Below are 19,251 nucleotides of genomic sequence, written 5' to 3'. Positions count from 1 at the left end.
TTCCTGCGAGCTATAGAAAAGGCTGAACCGGAATCCGTCGAACAGGAGAGCAGTAATAACGCTGGCAGTCAATTTAAACAATACAAGTTTCCCGTTGCAAAAGGAGGAAACACGGCGAATCGTAATATCGCGAGGTGGGGTGAACTGCCGGTGCTTAAGACAAGGCCACGAGCAGACGGAATGAAACACTGCAACAAAAGAACGAAATCCTGTCGCCGTAGGGAACGACGTACAACTTGGAAAAATATTACTTCATCATATGTTTCTCTGTCGATATGTCAACTCCAGAGCACCGGCGAAGTATACGGATCGAGCTATCAGGCAATCGGAACTTTTGTTTCGGATTTCAGGCCTCGAGAACCTCCTTATTATTTTCACTCTTGCTATCGCGACTCCTATTAATTGTATCTAGAGCGTGGTTTGGTTTTCCCTTCATCGAATCACCTTTCCCTTTTTCCCGTTTCCTCGAGTTTAACGTCTTTCCTTTTTCTCGAGTATAACGGATTCGCGTTGACATTCTCGAGAAATGGAACATATCGCATATCTGGCTGGTGGTACATAATACTATCAGTTATATCCGTCATGTATAACGAATAACGGAAATAGGACGAACATATTTCGGACCTACCGTAAGTCATTGGTAGACCATTGCGTAGGTTATTCGTAGACGATCTTTTCGTGATCGATTTACGATGTTTGAAGCTATAAATAAACAGTCGAAATCAATCTGTGCGACAGCGTGAATACCTTTAGTTTACCAAAGTTCATTCGCGTGATAAATGTCAACATTCAGAGAATAATTCGTATTAGGTAATCGTAACACCGTTATTTTACTAGACGATATGTCATCTCGCTGTTCTCTGCAATAAAGAATGCAGAAATATATCAAACAAATACGTATAGCAAGCAATGCACTGTTAATAATGCACGTATGCAATGTACTAGCGAGTACACGATACGGGAGACATAGAGGAAGTTAGATAAAAAAAAAAAAGGAGAAAATGAGAAAGTAGAATAGGTCCGCTTTGGTCAGCCAAGCGGGTAAAGTCACTAGCGCGATACGTGTCAGGCAAGGGGTATCGCCCGTCGTTTTACTATCTCGGCACAAAAGAAAAGTGAAACAGGTCAAGCCAGAGCACTCAATTGATCGCATACTTCCGATTCTTAGGATATTTTTAAATGTCATATCCTCTGTACAATTTTATTCCCGGATTGATCGTACCGCTATTCTAATAATTCTGATTTCGTATTCCACTGTTTCGATGTTTGAAAAAGATAATATTCCCAGTCTCCAGAGTTAAAAGTATATTTCCGAAAAATATTATTTCACACTGACACGAGTCTATCTCCGTCTTCGAAAACCAGTCGTTATGAAAATTAAAATGTTTGGCTTCGGATTTTTTTATTTTTCTAGATACCAAAGCCATACAGCTGCTGTTAGCGAAGTTTCTTCTTTCCATCTCTAATATTCCCTCTATTATTTCATAAATTTATATGACCATTTTCCATATTGTTTTAAACGTCATATCGACTATGAATCTTCAGGCTTTTGTTACGTGAGTGGGGGTGGAGGGGGGGAGGCGAAAAATCAACTCGAAGCTTGAACTTTAATTATTATTATCTACGGATACTCTATTTAGGTACGGATAGGTATTTGTATCGTAAAATTATTTGATTGGGAGCTTTGTTTACGAGTGCCGAAATCTTCCGCATTACGAAATATCCGAAGTGACATTTTACTATGGCATAAATTTAAGTCGTCCCGTTTTATATCGGTTGTGACAGGAAACCAAAGCATCGGACTGCGAAGAACGTGCAGAAGAGGAGGATCTTGATGGACACGAATTATTGCCGTCCCCTGACAGCGGCAAGTCAACGGACAACGAAGCAGCTCTGTCACCGATTAAAATACGATCTGATGTAAATGGACTAGACCATGAGGAATGCGATGAGTTGATCCACGTTGAAAACACCACACAAGCTTGCATCGTGCATGCCCTCAGCATTGTGAGTGCTTTCCATTTCTATTCGTTACACGTATCTCTTTTGATTTATTCCTTACTTAATCCGTCTCGAATGTCTGTCATCTCCTTTCCTACGAGGATGATCAATTTATCTGCGACTGTTAACATTATCGTTAATATTAACACTAGATTTACGGATGTTTTTAAATACCTATCTTCACTGAGACCCATTAGATTTACGGATAAAGAAAACTATGTATTTTCTTAAAGAATAAGACCATGTGTTTAATTTAAATACGACTACGATATTAACAAACTTAATACAAGTTGATTAAATCTATTAATATTGTATAATTAGAGATACTCACCCGTCAAATTGACGGGTCCCGTAAATCTAGTGTTAATCACCGTCGGTGTTAATGGTGGGACGTATCAGGGAATTCAAGCATGACAGATTAGCGGAATTTTATACAGTTTTCTTGAAAAACTTTAAATACATCAGTCACGTACGATTGCGAATACAATTTTGTCGGGAATTTTCACGCGGAGAAAATATTCTTGCAGAAAAACCTTCGGTTTACCGCGAATCCGAAATAACATTTTATCGCTCGCAGTCAGAAAGGAAAACAAACGTAACACAGTAGGATAAGCGGGACACGTTGTTTTGATTTACAACGCGATTATTATCAACTTTTGTGTACATGCAATATTCAGATCTTAAGCGAGATCTCGCAAAAATTAAATTCCAGCCGAGTTATTTTATTTCAATAAATGGTATTTATTAATTTTACACCCGCAGCACTGTGTAGCTCGAGTTTAATTAAATTGCTTATAAACGTATTAGTTTTTATTGCGTCACATTGAAGATTATTAATTAGTCTTCCATAATGCTGCATAAAGTCAGAATAATTGGCGAAATTGAACTGTCGTGTTTATAACATCTCCAAATTAAAATTTAACCATCGTACTTGTATAAAGTTTAAGAATAAAGTAGCTTCCTTTGATGCCATTATTAGGACATTAATTTACTCGCGATAGGTTGTTTAATTTTATATTAATTGGCTTTTTGATAAGGATGGAATTTTAACGAGGATGGAAGGTGAAATAGTGACAGTAATTTAGCGATAAAGCTAAAACTGGACGGAAACACGGATCGAATACAAGTTACCGAGTTATAGAGTGCAGCGCATTCTTACATTCTCTGGAATTTGATACGAAATGACTAACGGAGAGATAGAGGTACAGTCACTTTGAAATCGAATAGTCGATAAATTCCTTCCCTCTGTTTATTAGGTTTTCAGTATCGGTATCACTGCTGAGCGCAGCTGCGACTTTTTATATTTCTACGAGGTATAATTCGCGACTGAACAATTAGAGCTTTATCGTATCGCAAGATACAGTAACGAAAATCCGTTGTTTCGTGCAGGAAAGAAAAATCTGTCGAAACGCCATTTCGATTTCGATAAAAGCAATCCTCCGTTGACCTCTGTCCCGCTCGTAATGATGATTCTTATAGTCGATACAATGACAGCCAATAATGAAGGTTGGATGACAGGTACCATCGTGGTGTCGTCGTCGTAAAAGCATCGACACGCGTGGGGCGTCGCAAAGAGGAAAGCTTCCTTTCCGCAATAAATCACACCGCACAGCCGAATGTGCCTCGTGCGCCATTTTGGTTTCGCATTCGCTCGGGACAATCATTGGCAAATGGCTCCGCGAAACCACTATACCCACGTAACCGTCGTACCCGCGTAATCACCGCACGTAAACGCGTTATAGCTTTCACCATAGAACTTGAAGATTTCCGTGATGCACTTACAGCAACGTCGTAATACACGGTTGGAAAAATTCATTGCGATTTTCCTCACGGCTACACGCACCACTGAAACGTACGATCCCTTTCACGACCGACTATTAACGCTTTTCAACCAAGTAAATCCTCTTCCTTTGACTCTTAAAGCGATCGGAGAGAGATACCAGACGGCTGGAGAGAATGTCTTGCGTTTCATGCTCGGAAAGCGTCCCTGGTCATTTACTTTCCAGTACTGGCAAATTTAAATGCTGCTAGATAGTTCTTCCATTTATCGAAATTTATATATACCAACGTTTATCAATGAATTTCTATCTGACCAACGCATTCGGGTAAGAATTATTAAAACCAGGCTGAAATAAGGAAATTTAAGGAACGCGCCGTGATATCCGTTATCCGGGTTCCCCGAAGTTGAACATCGATCTCTTTCTACCGAAAAAGATTCCTCCGAAGATCGAGGTTTCTTTCCTATAAAATCCACGCCTACGCGATTCGTACAATTTATCCCCAGAGATTCTATCCAGCCCTGTTCGTTCCTTTGATTAATAATAATTTATTTCACCAACCATTCTGTATGCCGCTCTTCTCCATCCCCTCCGTTGAACGTATCGCCGTCCAATTTGTAATAATTTTCATGGCATGCTGTCTCTCTTCTCTCTCTCTCTTTTTCTTCCCTTTGTCTTTGGTATATCCTTAATTACTACAGATACGCTTGCCTTGTACGTTGCAGGACTCGTCCTTGGAACTCAACTCTGACACGAACTCGAGGGGAAGTTCCGCCCAGTCATGGCGTTGACTAATGGATCCTTGTCCGCGAAGGAATAAGTCGAAAAAAGAATTAGTCATTGCAACACGGTTTTCCCTGTCTCAAAATAGGGATTCCGGTGCCAACGCCACCAATGAGACATATCGATCTCCTTTAAGGATAACATACTCCTGTGTATATAGCTTGAATGCCTAACAAATAATTCAGGGTCGTCTCATACCAAATGTTAGACCTATTTTGGCGAATTTAGTATCGATCGATTTCGAATCGCTCCGAGGATTCGACGAACGGGAAAGATTTAAAGCGTTTCGCCTCCATTTACGTCCACCTCTCAGATTAATCCTCTTTTTTTCTTCGCCTTTCCCCCCGTATCCCTCCCTCGCTCTATAGAATCTAGTCTTCGAGACGACGAGCCTTTGGCGAGCCTCCACTCGTGTAGACGAAGGTGTCGATTTCTTTATTCTCCCGTTTCTCTCTTTCCTTCCGTCTTTTCAATCTCCATCCTTCGCTAGAGGTGTTTCGAAGACACGACGCGTTTGAGGATCACGGTCAACGCTCAGTGACTTCCGGTAGCGCTCGAAGAACCGGGAACACGGGGAATTCTACTCGACGAGGATCGTCTTCAACTATCGATCAGTTTCTAATAAAATCTCCGTCTAGCCATGGCAGACGTTGGCGCTCGTCGTCTGCGACACGATGACCATCTTTCTTGGCCAGCTCGTTGCAACGGAACGTGGCTTACGATTATGGTTTCATCGATGTATTTGTTTCGCGCTTTTTCTTTTTTTTTTTCTTTTTCTTTTTTTTCTTTTTCTTTTTTTTCTGTGTATTCGTTCCGATTTGTTCAGCTTTAGCGAGCTCTCCCTCTCGTGAGACCGAGTGAAGATTCTTTAAGTAGACACCGCGGAGGGTTCTTAGGTAGAGTGCAACGTTAATGGATTCTTTTTCTAGCGTCGTTGAGAAATAGGTGGGAACCAGGCCGTCCGTTTGTGGTAGCGTTTTATGAAAATTGCAGGTAGTCTTCCGGAGACCCGGCGTAGATCGCACAGTAACGAGAACGTCCGTTGCTCTCTGAGAGAATTAGTTAATTAATCGCGTTCCTTTTTAATTCCCCGAAGAAACCTTCGTCTGGATTTTACTCTTTAAATTGGACGTCGCTGAATCCAAGATTAACCGGGATCGAGTAATACGGTTACTCTCACGGAGACGTTAGAAATATTCATACTGATATTCTAGCGAAAACAGAAAGGGAAGAGCTTTTGTACGATGGCTGATGTAAAAGAAGAGATACTCGTTAAGAATTCGGAGCAACGTTATCTTTTCATCGGTCTCTTTGGTCATTTTGTGCCCTGCAGTAACTTTTCGAGTAACTTTCTGAAAGCTGGGATATGAAGTTGAAGATGTCTTCCTGGTGTACAGACAGGGCCCGTTTTAATTGGTTTGAAAAGCCAAGGAACGATATGGCCTGTTCAGTTGCGGGGAATACGCAATTCTATTGCGGTTTAAAAGTGTAATTTGAAGAGAAAGAGAAGGAAAGGTGGGAAAAACTCGATCGTTTATCCGCTATCACTACCACGTCGAAGCAGCTGTGCGATCTCCGATCTACAAGTACGATTGTAAATAAATTCAGCCATTTTCCGTAAATCTCGTAGCTGGGTAATAAAAAGTCGATTAGTTCTCAGTTGGGCATGTTAATCGTCAACGCTTAATTACCATTTAGGACGTTGTAAATATTCGTGTTAACCTTAAGTTAGCGTAAAGACGATAGCCGTTACGTTTCCTAGGATTAATTAGGGGAAAGATTCGAACGAACCTCGAAACGCTTTAAATCGCCGGAGAGAAGAGGAAAAAAAGAAAAAAAAAAATAGAAAAAACACACTCTCGATTAACGGGGGAAATCTTTTCGATCGCATTGATATAAATTTAGCCTGAGAACCGATGCTGATGCAGCGTCGAGTTGACCGCCACGATGCATATGATTAAGACACTTTTTCGAATCCATTGATAAACGAGAGAGATCAGACACCACCACCCCACCCCACCCTCCTCCCCCTCAAAAAAAAGTAAAAGAGAAAAAAATATCAAGGAACGGAGAAAACAAGAATCAAAGAAGAGCAAGATAATGAAGAAGAAATTCTATCATAATTTCTATCGGTAGGTAAGATCCACCATGTGAAATTGATTTTCTTGAATCGATTGGATGATAGAGAGGGAGAGAAAGCCAAAGAGAAATAGTGGAAAGGGAGAGAAGACACGAATGAGCACAATGCGTGGGTTTATTAATCGCGAGGAAAACAAAGAATAAGCATGTCAAACTTGTATTTTTGATGAGAACGTGTGTGAGTGCGATTCCTTTTTCTCCAGCGAAAACGAGCAGAGGCAAGCATCGTCCAATTTAGTATTATCGATTAGAAGAATGAAAATCTACTTACGATTACTGGTAAAAAATAACGAAATAGAACAAAAAAAGAAAAAAAAAAAAATAAGAAAACCGGAAAGAAAAAGAGGGATACTGAATTCCGTCGTGAAAATCGCGACGTGCAAAAGATGATGGTGTCGCGAACATTGAGACGGATACACGTGGACACGGTAATCGTTGACGATGTTCGATATATCGTACTCGTGATTGCAACTCGCAAATACGTTTCTTGCCCATTTTTACGTTCGTCCGTGCAGCAGAAAGGTCTGCGAGGGCATTGACGAACGATGTTTCTCGTGCTGCCATTTATGATCAAACTGCGGCCACAGATACGTGATTCGAGAATTTTTCGTTGACCTCGTCTATCGATTGAAATTTTCCCTATTCGCCCGAGATTATTTTCCACCGTTCTTCAGTGTTAATTTACTAATGCGAAATAGGTCTTATGGCTCGCAATCACACGTATCGATTCTAGAGTCACAGTTTCTTCCTTTCATTGTACGTATATAATAGATGTAAAGAAAGGAGAAAGGAGGGAGGTGAAAATGAAGACGGAGAAGAGGAACGCGTATTATGGTCGCGTAAAGTGTCGTAGTAGTACTTCTCAATCATGAATCACACAGAGGTTTATTTTATCTTCGATAAACTGTTTCCATCTCGCTGAAAGAGAAAAGAAAATCAGCGGTCGATCGAAATAATTGACGGATGTTGTACGTGCAACGAGATGGAATTAACTTCATAGGTATCATTATCGTTGAACGTCGTAAAATGCTATCACCCTGAATATTCAGCTAATCCTGGACATACCGAAATAATAAGCGTTCGTGATGGTTATTCCTCCACAACGATCGATGTTTAATGAAAGAGAAAAGACTAGGGCTGCGAATAATCCGTGCAACAGAGTGTGCAGATTTCTATTTCTCTCACGTATATATAAATATATATAAAGGATCTGTAAGGAAGTGTATGGATTTTGGTTTAACATAATGTATCTACCGAGACGAAGATAGCTGCGTATAAGGTGCGGTCGATATATACGTGTACCTTGAAACAACAACCTGTAAAAGCAAATAGGAAAAATTGAGAAAATTTGTTGAAGATGTTGATCGATGTTCCAATGAAAATCACCGCGAATACGAATGAAAAATATGATTATCAGGACTCTCATCGATAGGAGATTTTTTGAACGAAGTTGTTGCGTGTAATAGCTTGTGGTTCCAAGGTACAAACGGACATGGCTTGTAAGGATTAAACGTTTTCACATTTATATTTGATAAGAATACACGGGTTCCGCCTGTGCTGCAATTTCGCTATTGCATACATATTTATTATCGTAGGCGTATGTGTATTATTTACGTAATTTATTATTATCTATGTATCTATTATTGTAACTTTGTAATATAATTATCCTAATAGAGACAAGATGAAATAGTCGGATAGGGTATGAGTATGATGAATCATATCGGGATCGTTACGCGCACCGTATCGATAATGAAAAAGTATTTACGAATTATTGATACGATGTAGACGCATTGATTATATGTATTTGTACCATTTCTACCAATTATTAGTATTATTTTCATTATCATTATTATTATTATTCTTATTGTTGTTATTATTATTATTATTATTATTATTATTGATATTATTTTAATCGTATACATATTCGCATATATTTTTAATATCGAAGCAGCGGTAAAGTCTGCTTCAGAAAGCGATTGTTTGCATCAGACAGGAATAACGAGATTTCTCACGTGATTCCGTCGTAATTAAGCAAACGTAATCAAGAAGAGAGTTGCGGATAACTTCGACAGCCCTAGAACGATTGCGATCAAATCAGTGGTCTCTTCTTCAACGTGAAAATCTATTTTTCGTTTTCCTTTCGCGATTGTTCAATCGTGGAAGTTTCGAAATTTTTTACGAGAAAACGACAATCTAATTTGCGTGTAGACAAGATCTTTTAGATATGGGGAAATCACGAGATATATTATTGGAAGATTTCCAGTTAATATATACAATGTTGATTCGACATTGAATTGACGATCTTCGATTTCTTTATCATTAATTGCAAATCAGCTGCAAACGTTTAATCAGATTTTATCGAACGTTTAATTCGTGTTATGGATAATTTCGAAGAGAAACATTTGTTACCTAAGATGTTTTTCGTTATCGTCTTTATTTGTTCCTTTATTAAACACGATCGTGTCGAGTGCTCGGAAAACGTTTTCCCAATAGTTTTCTTCGATATTCCAATTTTTTCTCATTTTTGTTTATGTTCGAATTACTTTTCGTTAAACGCGGACTCTTTCTCGAGTCCAAGCGGCAATTATGTTTCTGTAGTACGTATAAGAGACCAAACATCCCGTGGTTCGACGAATCTTAACCATATCATATCATATTGCAAAGTATTTTGCATCGGAACCACGAAGGAAGCACTGATCATAATAAGATGACAAGCTGGATTCTTACTTGGCGAGGAAATGCGTTACCGTACCCTTAGCGATGTGTAGATTAAGCTACCTTAATCATTTACTCTAATGAGTGGTCTATATAGTTTATCCGTATTCACCGAGTATATCCGTAAAAAGAAAAAATAAATAAACGAACGACTATAAGAGAGAGAGAAGAATCGACGTCGGCTGACAAGAAAGAAGATCATGAAAATCCCAACGTCGATCGAGATGTCCTCGAAAGAGAATTCGACACCTCGACCGCTTTTCTTCCTGCGTTCTTTCTTCATAAGAAAAAAAAAAGAAAAAAAAACAAGAAGGATACATTTATCTATGTTAAGTTACGTCTAGATCTTAGAAATGAGAGTTATTTGTTGAAAGTTGTTCATAGTCCTATGAATACACATATATATATAAATATTATATATATATATATGAACAATGTTTTATGGATCATTATCATCTGAATAAAATACGTTAAGTCTTTTAATGAGCTCGGTGATTGATTAAAACGATGATTTTTTGACTCTTTCTGTACGAAATTGAAAATTTAAATAAAATTGCAAAATCATCGAAGTATTCTCAAATTGTCATGTTCCCGGCCTCTCGATTTTCCTGTTGGACTTCAAACCACCTCCTTCACAATTATCATGATCAATTATCAATTATCTTTTAAAATCATCAATACTGTTTCATACTTATAATCTACAAAATAATAATTAACCACATTTAAACTCCTTATCTCACACTTGGGAATTGCACTCAGTATGCATAATAAGTAATTCTTTTCGTACGATTTTTATTTCTGCTGTACAGGCATACACAGATTTAAGCCTCCAACGAACACAAGATTATTTATAACGTGAACCTGCAAACAGTGAACTATATCGTATACCTAGCTGCAGTTAAAATAGGTTAAAACCACGAGTTTCGATCAGAAAGTGGAGGATGTACAACTAAACCTAGCCAGTTAGAGAAACCGCAAGTGGAAGATAATCCAACGTTTTGCCGCATCGCCAAAGGCAAAGACCAACCCTCTGTCACCTCTGCGAGCCATTCTCTGATTCGAAGGAATGTTCAGACCGGTAGTAGGCGACGCGACCAAGGGAGTGGCTCGTTATACAAAAATTTTACGACCCAGTGCCCTCAGCTCTGCGAAATGAGCCCTCGTCTGTGCTCGAGTCGACGGATAATGAGTCTGTTGTTTCTCCAATTAGACCGAACGCGAGGCACAGGGTGGTGTAAAGGGCAGGAATAAGCGAAAAGGAGCTTGGGCACGATACCTGGCCGGCTCTACGTGCTAAGTGTTCCACTTCAGCCCGACCAAATCCTTCAGCCGCTCTTCTCTTCCCGTTCCTTCAGGCACTCTCGCTTTCGCGCAATGGCCACCTAAAAACGCGGGAAAAACTAAAAGTGGTCGCGGCACGAGAAGGGTTCTGCACGGAACAATAGCTATTCCGTTTCACGGATGAAGAGGCATCCGCGAGAATGCACGCTGACTTTTCATCCTTAACGCAAACGTAAACGTACCGGCCATTTTTCTCACATAGGTTTTTCATTGCGGACCAGCCAGGCCCAACCACATTTTGGGTCAACGAGCAACTCCTGAGAGACCTAAACGAGCAATTATTATGGAAACGCGGAATGCCGGGTAGCTTTTGTGGATTACTCGTTCATTCATTTTGTGGTTAACTCGCTGCTGGTAGGCTGCAAAGTAGTCTGAGTTGGTTTAGTATTGATTAACCTCTTGCATAGCCTGGACATGATCGTGTTGCACATTCGCCTTTCGACTGTTTATCAGGATTATTTACGAAATGGTACGGTATTTCTTTAAAACAAATCAGTCTCTTTCGTGTAACAAACGAGCTCGGTAATTAATTAAATATCTTCGGAATAAGGCAGGTGAGATTGCTGATAGGACACTTTAGTTTTAATACAAAATAGAATTTATTGTCGATACGTAAAATTTCTTCCATTTTGGTACATTGCGAGAGTTGCATCGCCTTTCACGATGCGAACTGGTATACAATGGTCACAACGCGTCTGTGTCTCCATGTGTATACAAGCACAATGAACCACAGTATTACACGTTTAATAGTGCGAAGTGTATTGCGATTTGACGTATTGGTGTATCACTTTGATAGCCTCGAATGTCTCGATACCAACAGCTTTGATCTCGGATGCTGGTAACAGGAATCCATGATTTCCACCGGGTAATTCGTAAGTGTACGATAAATTCACACCTGCTTTGGCCATAGCCCAATCATCGCCGCCTCCAGCAGATGGATCTACAGGTTTTCAAGGAAAATACGAATACTATACAATGTTGAAGATAAAATGAAAAGTAATTTAATTTAAGGATTCGCGATACTATTTTTACTGCCGTATCTATCAGCAATCGCGAATTTCTTCTATCACTGACCCGACACTTGTATATTCGTATCATTGAGGTTTTGATGTTCCGATAAATTTTAAGCATAGGCAAAATTAATTAAAACACAATATATATGCCAAGCCTTTCTCCTCTACGGATAAAATGTAAATACTTGAGAAATTGTAATTTAACCGTCCAAGTCTCGAGTTCTAATCTTCAAATAATTGCGACATAACTACCCGACAATTATCTTTAATTTTGTGAAAGTTTATAGTTGAAGTACAGTAAATACGGCCCACCCGTTGGAACTAATCTTTCCTGGCCGTAATTCAACTATTTTAACGTGACTCTATTATATTTTAACTTACAATAGAGGTAGTATATCACGGCTATTCCACGATATACTGTAGGAAGCCGACTCCTCAACAAAGAATTATACGGTTATTATTTCGATGATATGTTGCTTGAAACGCGGCATTTTATCGAAGATGATAAATTTTAACTTTCATCCTGCAAAGTATTATGTTAGAAAAATTGGTTACTTACACAACGTCTTGCTCGAGCTTCCATAGGTGTACCGGGTGTTACGCGATTTAGCGATAACTTCTGCACAGTTACGGGCCAGAGTATTCTGAAGAGAGTAAAACAAAGGTAATGTTAATAAACGAGTATTTGTAACATCGATATGGCAGTATGTATTAGAGAAGTTTACTGACCAGTTGCAAGTTGTTACTAGGCGCTTTAGTCGTATAGCCCCATGGGTATAAGATGTACTGAAAAAGTCATATTTCTAATATTCATGTCATGTATTCTATGTCATATCATTGATTTGTTAATTAATGTACTAAAAAATGTGTTAATTCCTATTGTATTGTATTACAGATACGATACAATATTAAACTACTAATAATAATAATGCACATTTGTGCAGAATGTTTAGAAAATTGAATTAGTATCCTCTCGTTAAGAATGCAACAAAATTGTCTACAATTACCTGGCCATAAGAATGTAACGTGATGTAAGCCTTGATTTGTCCTTTTCGCGCCAAAAGGAAGTTACTCATTTGTTTAGTTTCCGGTTCAGAGAATGGTTTAGGTCCGGCATACGTATCGCTGCATGGATTATCAGACGCACCAACCGCTGCAAACGCAGGATTCCATTTTAATTAACAAGGGTAACGAAATTCTCATAGCGGTTTCTGATATTTCGTAAATGTTTTACGCAAACATTCTAAATACAATTGCTCGCAAACCTCCCGTTGCGTTTTTGCGGAATAAGAGGAAGCAGAAATTGCAGCGGATAAAAGACGACCAATTTTGCAAAAGAGAGTCGGGGGTAATCTAACGAAAATTTTTAGAACACGCGTCGAATTTTCTCGCGAGAAATTTAATACGCCGGAGTGCTGCTACGAATTTTCCGTAACAGGCAACCTTCAAATAGCACGACGAATTAGGCGGATCTCAATTTAGAGAGTTGCTACTACGGCGTGGCCTCTGTACATCGCGTTTCGCGAATTTATTTCCCAGGAATTCAGCAAATGAGAAAAATTTAGAGCTAAAAATGCGCAGCGAATTAATTTCTCGACCTTACGAATTTCTTGTTTAAGTCAACAGATTAAAATGCTTTCGCTAATATTCAATATCGCGTATCGAAATGTATATTTCATGGTTCGCTTCTAATCCATCCTGTAAATTTCAAGTTGCATTAAATTCGCCAACTTCGTTCACGAATATCCATCTTGTATGATCTGGCTTATCCTACTTTTCCAAACTCTAGCGCAAAATCGGTACGCCGAAATCGTTGTTTCGACAGAGGGCAAATAAACGGGGAACATTGTTAGCGCAACGAAATTCACGGTCGACATCCGTTACGTTACGGAACAACTTGTCAGACTTCTCAAAAGTCAGCGTGTCTGCTGAAGAGAGACTAGAGAAGTAACGACCGTGCGGTAACGAGCAAGTTTTTATCACGCTCAATCATAACTTCAATGAAAACGACGCACAATTGCTCTCCAAAGAAAAGTTAGAGAGAGCGATAGTCGAGTTAACCGTAACAGGTACACGTTCTGCAATGGAAGGGAGAGAGAGGGAGAATGGGCTAGAAACGTGTTAGCTAACAACGCAAACTCCCATTCCCGTAAAATTATTTGCAATAGGAACGCTCCACGTGGCCATTTCAACGAAATGACATTATTCTCTGAAGAATGGTAAATTTTCATAAAAACAGAAAACTAAAGAGAAAATTAATCATGTTCATTGAAATCACGATTATATTCTGTTGGTCGAGTTTCAAGGGACTTATGATGAATTCTTCAGACTAATATTTGTTTTCATCTATTATAATACCGTCGTTTTATCGCAAAATTCTCGCTGCTTCATAAAGGGTATGTTGGTATCAAAGAGATTGAAAACAAAAATAAAATGAGATTATATTATGCGAGAAAAGGTTCCCCGCGTGCCCGTTGTTGACAGGCAGCCTTAGCAGTCGTCGTCCAACGGGCCTCATCGACCGCTGACAACAGAACCGCCATACTTTTCAACGGGCTGGGTGGTTGAGGTAAGACAGTTGGCAACAAAGATTTTCAAAAAACAAGACGTTGTTTGCGAAGATCGAACGAGCAATAACCCTTTACAGTGTCCCGACGCACCCCTTACAACTGATTAAAATCACGGTAATAAAGTTTTGATGGAATTTTCCAAGGGAATAAATTTAATTAAATATTTCTCAGAATATTTGCTTTCGTGTTTCGTAATAAATATCATTGTCCTTTTATCGCGAAATATTCTTATTCATAAAGCATGAAAAAAAGAACGAAATTAACTAAAATTTCACCCGTTTTGCCCATGTCCGATTTCGTTTGAATAAACATAAATTAATTTTGCTGCGAAATATTCATTCTCCTCTTTCCCTATAGATATTACGTTCCTTTTATCGGAACGTTTGCTCGATTTATCAACCGATAAACTATCAATATTAGTAGATTTTTTATAGTATGACATCTCTCACGCATTGTCACACCGTTATCGCTCTTAATATTAATTGTTTTCATTCGATAGAATTGTCACAAGATAAAATAGAAACGATCGTACGATTGATTTTTACCAGAATTAGATAATTAACCACGGTTAATAGAAATGCTTGTTCAACGCGACTTTTTGTAACATATCTAGTTTATATATACGTGATATATTTAAATACGTGATAGTATTGCAAATAAAGTTAGAAACTTACTCATCCATGCAATGTCGTAATTCCGATTTCCATCAACTCCCTTGCAGACTGAACCTGTGTCGGATCTCGTCTTCCTCCATAATCGGTTCTAAAACATATTTTGATGGATATACATATTATTTCGAATTTTCTCGGTCGCTTCGGCGGAACGAATAAATTTATCGTCGGCATTACCGCGGATTTGCTGTGCGTGAACTCGTAGCCATCTGGGTTCAAAACTGGCAGTATGTACCAGTCAACTTGTGACAGAAGGTTCTTGTTATTCTCCACTATTTGATCCACGATGTAAAGAGCTGTCGCTGGAGCAATCCATTCCCTAGCATGAATTCCGGCATCAATGAAAATAGCTGGTTTATTTTTTCCACCGGTAGACAGCTTTAAAACTTTCATCGCTCGTCCTTCGTAGCTATTGCCAATATTAATTAACGAAGCTACGTCACTGTAGGTCCTCGTTACGTAATTCAGGTAATCGTTCACCTATGAATAGATCAAACGACACGTTCAATTTTGCAAACTTTCCCATTTGCAGTGGTTCGAACGATAAAAGCGTTTCTCAGATTTTTCTAAAATGAATTTGTAATGGATGTGGTGAAAAAATATGTGCAATTGTGACAGCGAGTATAATATCTGAATATCTTAGTATTTATTTTATTTTAGTATTTCAATTATCGTTTCCTCTAAGCCGTACTTTCGAAGATGAAATTTATCATTTAAAGGGAGAAAGTAAATTCTCTTTTTCGATACAACCCTTAACATTTTCAGCTTTACTTGCCTCATTGTAATTGGGGTAGTAAGTAAACGGCAATTTTCCGGAAGCAGCCAAGTCTTGAATTCTCGTTTGCAATCTGCGCTCCACTTCTTGCGTAATGCGTTCTTCTATGACTTTTTCTTGAACATCCTTGATCATTATCGAGTATCTTATATCATTTTCCTTCAGGACGTTTTTAAATGCTTCTAGTTTGTCAGCTGTCACCATAACGTCCACGAAGTCCGAAGTGCTTTTCACAAAATCGAAGCCGGGCGTATCCACGAAATTTTTCAAGAATAAAAACTCCTCTGGTGTCCCGTAGGAAATGCGGAGACTCTGCATCCTATAAATATTTTAAAGGAACAATAATATCTCTGACTCAGTGATAATTTTATAATAAAAATTGAAATAATCACATATTTCGTCTGAAGACTAAAAGAAAATCTATGAGACTGGATCTTTGTAGAAATTGATAGTTTTAGAAGATACGTCGATAGCTTAAAAAGTAAAACGTTTTTTTACTAAACTTTATTTCTGTCTATTTAAACAATCGAATTCCCCGATATCTTTTGAAACTGTGCTGTTGTAGATAGCAGTTATCAAAATATTGTGAATAATTGAAAAATAAAATTGAAAAAGGAAAGATCAAATTATAAAAAAGAAATAAAACATACCCTTGTAAGGAAGCCAGAAGCTCCTCGTCATCGGCCAGAACGGCCGCGGCAAAAATCGTCGCAATCACGAAAAAGATACGCATGTTGGCTACTTTCGATTAAAGCTTCTCCTAGTTGATCAAGTTTTATATATTGTATCGTATCTACTCAAACCAACAACCAAGTTTCACTTACGTGATATCAAATCGCACTTGAACGTAGTTCATCCGATGGTTGATGATTGATGGGACTTCTGATTGAAATAACGTTTAAGAACAGAAAATTTGCTGTAGAAAGCGAGATAAGATCAATCTAACGAGAAGAGGCATTCTTATCGTGACAGATAGCATTAATTGAGATTTTCATTGTAGGATCGCTAAGTTGTAGATTTATTTTCAATTTGAAAACATTCGATAACGTTGCTTATTAACGTTATTTTCTGATAAAAGTGATGTATCGATAACGTTACAAATTCCATTTCTGATTACTTTGATACATGTGCAATAAATCTTTGCAAAATTTTATTCTTCCATAAATAGAATAAAGCAATATTATCGTGTTGCCTCATTTAGTAGACTTAAGTTAATCCGTTTAGAAAATTAATACATCGAGTATTCTAGTAAGATAGGAAGAAAGTTGATTTACTGAACTTCATTATACTAAGATTGGGATAAAGTAAATGATAAAATGAATAAATTTTTAGAAAATCATTTTATTTGATAAACATGGACAATATACATATATTTATATAAATGATATAAAATGAAATGAATTAAATTGTAGTATCGTTAAAAAAAAAGTAATATTTATCTTTAAATAAATTATATTTTCACTGTTCATATAAAAATAGTAATCTCGTATAGTCTACAGCAGAAGCATTAATATAATAAGAGCAAAGTATTTACTAAACTCAGACAATTATGCTTATCAAATCTTTTTGTTAAAAATAGAATAACATATTTTTCATTTTCTTTCACTAATTTCCACATATGTAGTATATAAAATACTAAAGAGAAGATTTCTTTATAGATATACATATCATAAATAAACAAAAATATTACTTACTATAAAAACGTTCTTGTAAATAACTATTCACAAAGTTATTTTAACAAGAATATTAATTAGTAGAAATGAATTCTAATACCAAATAAAATTACATAAAAATAATATTTGAGAAGTTATAGAAATAATAATGTTATACATTTATAATTTTTAATTTACTTTGGAATGAAAATTAAACTTTGGAATGTAAAAAAAAGTTAAACTTTGTTATGTTTCATAGTTCCATACATACATCTCTTTTAAACCTATCCGTTTTATAGGTGCTGTATTGTAAACCTAAATTGATGAGAGTTACAGATTAATATTTCTTAAAACTTGTTTACTATAAGATTGACTAAATATTTTACAATTTACCTTTTTAAAACTCTTGTAATTAAGATTGACCCGAAGAAATGATGAATTATATCCCAATAAAGTACTAGAACTATTTTGTTCCTCCTACAATTTTAAAATAAGTACTGTACATTTCAAACAAACTTAATGTTAAATCTATAACAATCTGGAGTATATGACTTACGATACAAGAATTGGAAGTACTTGGTTGTGATTTTGTTGTGTTCTCAGTATTTGAATTCTTTAAACATATCTTTTTCTTACTAGACATAGACAATTCTACATCGCTATCATCTTCGCTAAAATTTCTACATATTTTCTTAGATTCTTGTCTTTCTTTTAATGTTTCTGATATTATACTACAATTTTGATTGTTATTCTTTGCTGTTTGCAAATTATGCTTCATTGGCAAACTCATTATTTGTAGGTCTTCATCTTCCTTTTCTGAATCATTTATTTCTATTACATCATTCCATTTCCTTTGTGAAACACCTTTGTTATGATTTTTATTATCATTCAATTTTGTATTTTGTAATTCAAAGTCTTTGTTTTTATTTAACCCTGTCACTTTTTTAAATAAAGTTTCTTTATTAACCACTAATTTCTTCGTATGTTCAATATCTTGTGTATTTCTATTTTGGTGTGTTTTCAAATTTTCTATATTATGGGTGAAACATTGATTGTTTTTCGGTGACATGCCTGAATAAGATGAATCATTCGTTTCGGGAATACAAATTAAGTTCTCTTTAGATTGCATTATTTCTTGACTCTCCTCTATGGTTAAGACATCGGTAAAAGTATCTTTTGTTTCTTCAATATATCTTGGTTTATTACATTTTGGTTCTTCCACAGATTGATTAATATCATTCTTATTTAATAAGGAAGCTAGTGCTTGACTACCAAACTCATCACATGTTTCAGGAATAATCCTTGTTGTAAGTACACTATGTTTTACATTTGTATGTCCTGATTTTTGCAGAACGCCAGAAATTACATTCGGTAATATTGTCAAATCAGATGTTTCATCTTGTGTATCGAGATTTAAAATTTTAGATGTACTACACTTTGATTGTGATCTTTTCAGCAGCTTTGAAAATTTATATTTTGGATTGCAATATTTCTCTGCAGAACAATGTAATATTGCAAGAGGAATTTCGGAATCTGATATCATTTTACAGTGATTTGCATGTAATGCATCGCCTGAAATAAAAAAAAAAGGCGCAAGTAAATTAAATATATCAAAACACAAAATTAGTATATGATAATCACTTACATATTGAATCATATTCAGGTAAAATACTTTCTGTTGACTGTGTGTCCATATAACTAGGATATTGTAACACAATAATATTTGGAGCACAAAGTTCTTTAATAGTCAAATGTTTCTTTGAGTATAAAACTGAGCTACCACCTAAAATATATTTCTTGTTAACAACAGTAT

At 36.9% G+C, this 19,251-nt stretch overlaps 1 protein-coding gene across 1 annotated transcript; it reads right to left on the bottom strand.

Annotated features, from left to right (window-relative positions):
- Positions 1 to 11,500: 11,500 nt before the first annotated feature.
- LOC143221077 (carboxypeptidase B-like) lies at positions 11,501 to 16,519 on the bottom strand. Its single transcript, XM_076446607.1, has 8 exons — positions 16,437 to 16,519; positions 15,787 to 16,105; positions 15,189 to 15,491; positions 15,015 to 15,102; positions 12,778 to 12,923; positions 12,500 to 12,556; positions 12,330 to 12,414; positions 11,501 to 11,697 (listed from the first exon to the last, which is right to left on the bottom strand). Exons 1-8 carry the CDS (start codon positions 16,517 to 16,519, stop codon positions 11,501 to 11,503), a joined length of 1,278 nt encoding a protein of 425 aa, XP_076302722.1.
- Positions 16,520 to 19,251: the final 2,732 nt, after the last annotated feature.

Source organism: Lasioglossum baleicum, unplaced genomic scaffold, assembly GCF_051020765.1.
Source record: "Lasioglossum baleicum unplaced genomic scaffold, iyLasBale1 scaffold1878, whole genome shotgun sequence".
NCBI lineage: Eukaryota > Metazoa > Arthropoda > Insecta > Hymenoptera > Halictidae > Lasioglossum > Lasioglossum baleicum.
The sequence above is the reverse complement of the archived record's forward strand: the minus strand, read 5'-3'. Positions and strand labels throughout refer to the sequence as shown.

Bases quoted from the DNA above. Each gene is read 5' to 3' on its own strand.
- LOC143221077 (XM_076446607.1), bottom strand. From the start codon at position 16,519: ATGCGTATCTTTTTCGTGATTGCGACGATTTTTGCCGCGGCCGTTCTG. The intron at 12,924-15,014 runs GTAAGTTTCTAA...CTGCGTTTGCAG, and splicing joins TTACGACATTGCATGGATGA to CGGTTGGTGCGTCTGATAAT. The intron at 12,415-12,499 runs GTCAGTAAACTT...TACTCTCTTCAG, and splicing joins CTAGTAACAACTTGCAACTG to AATACTCTGGCCCGTAACTG.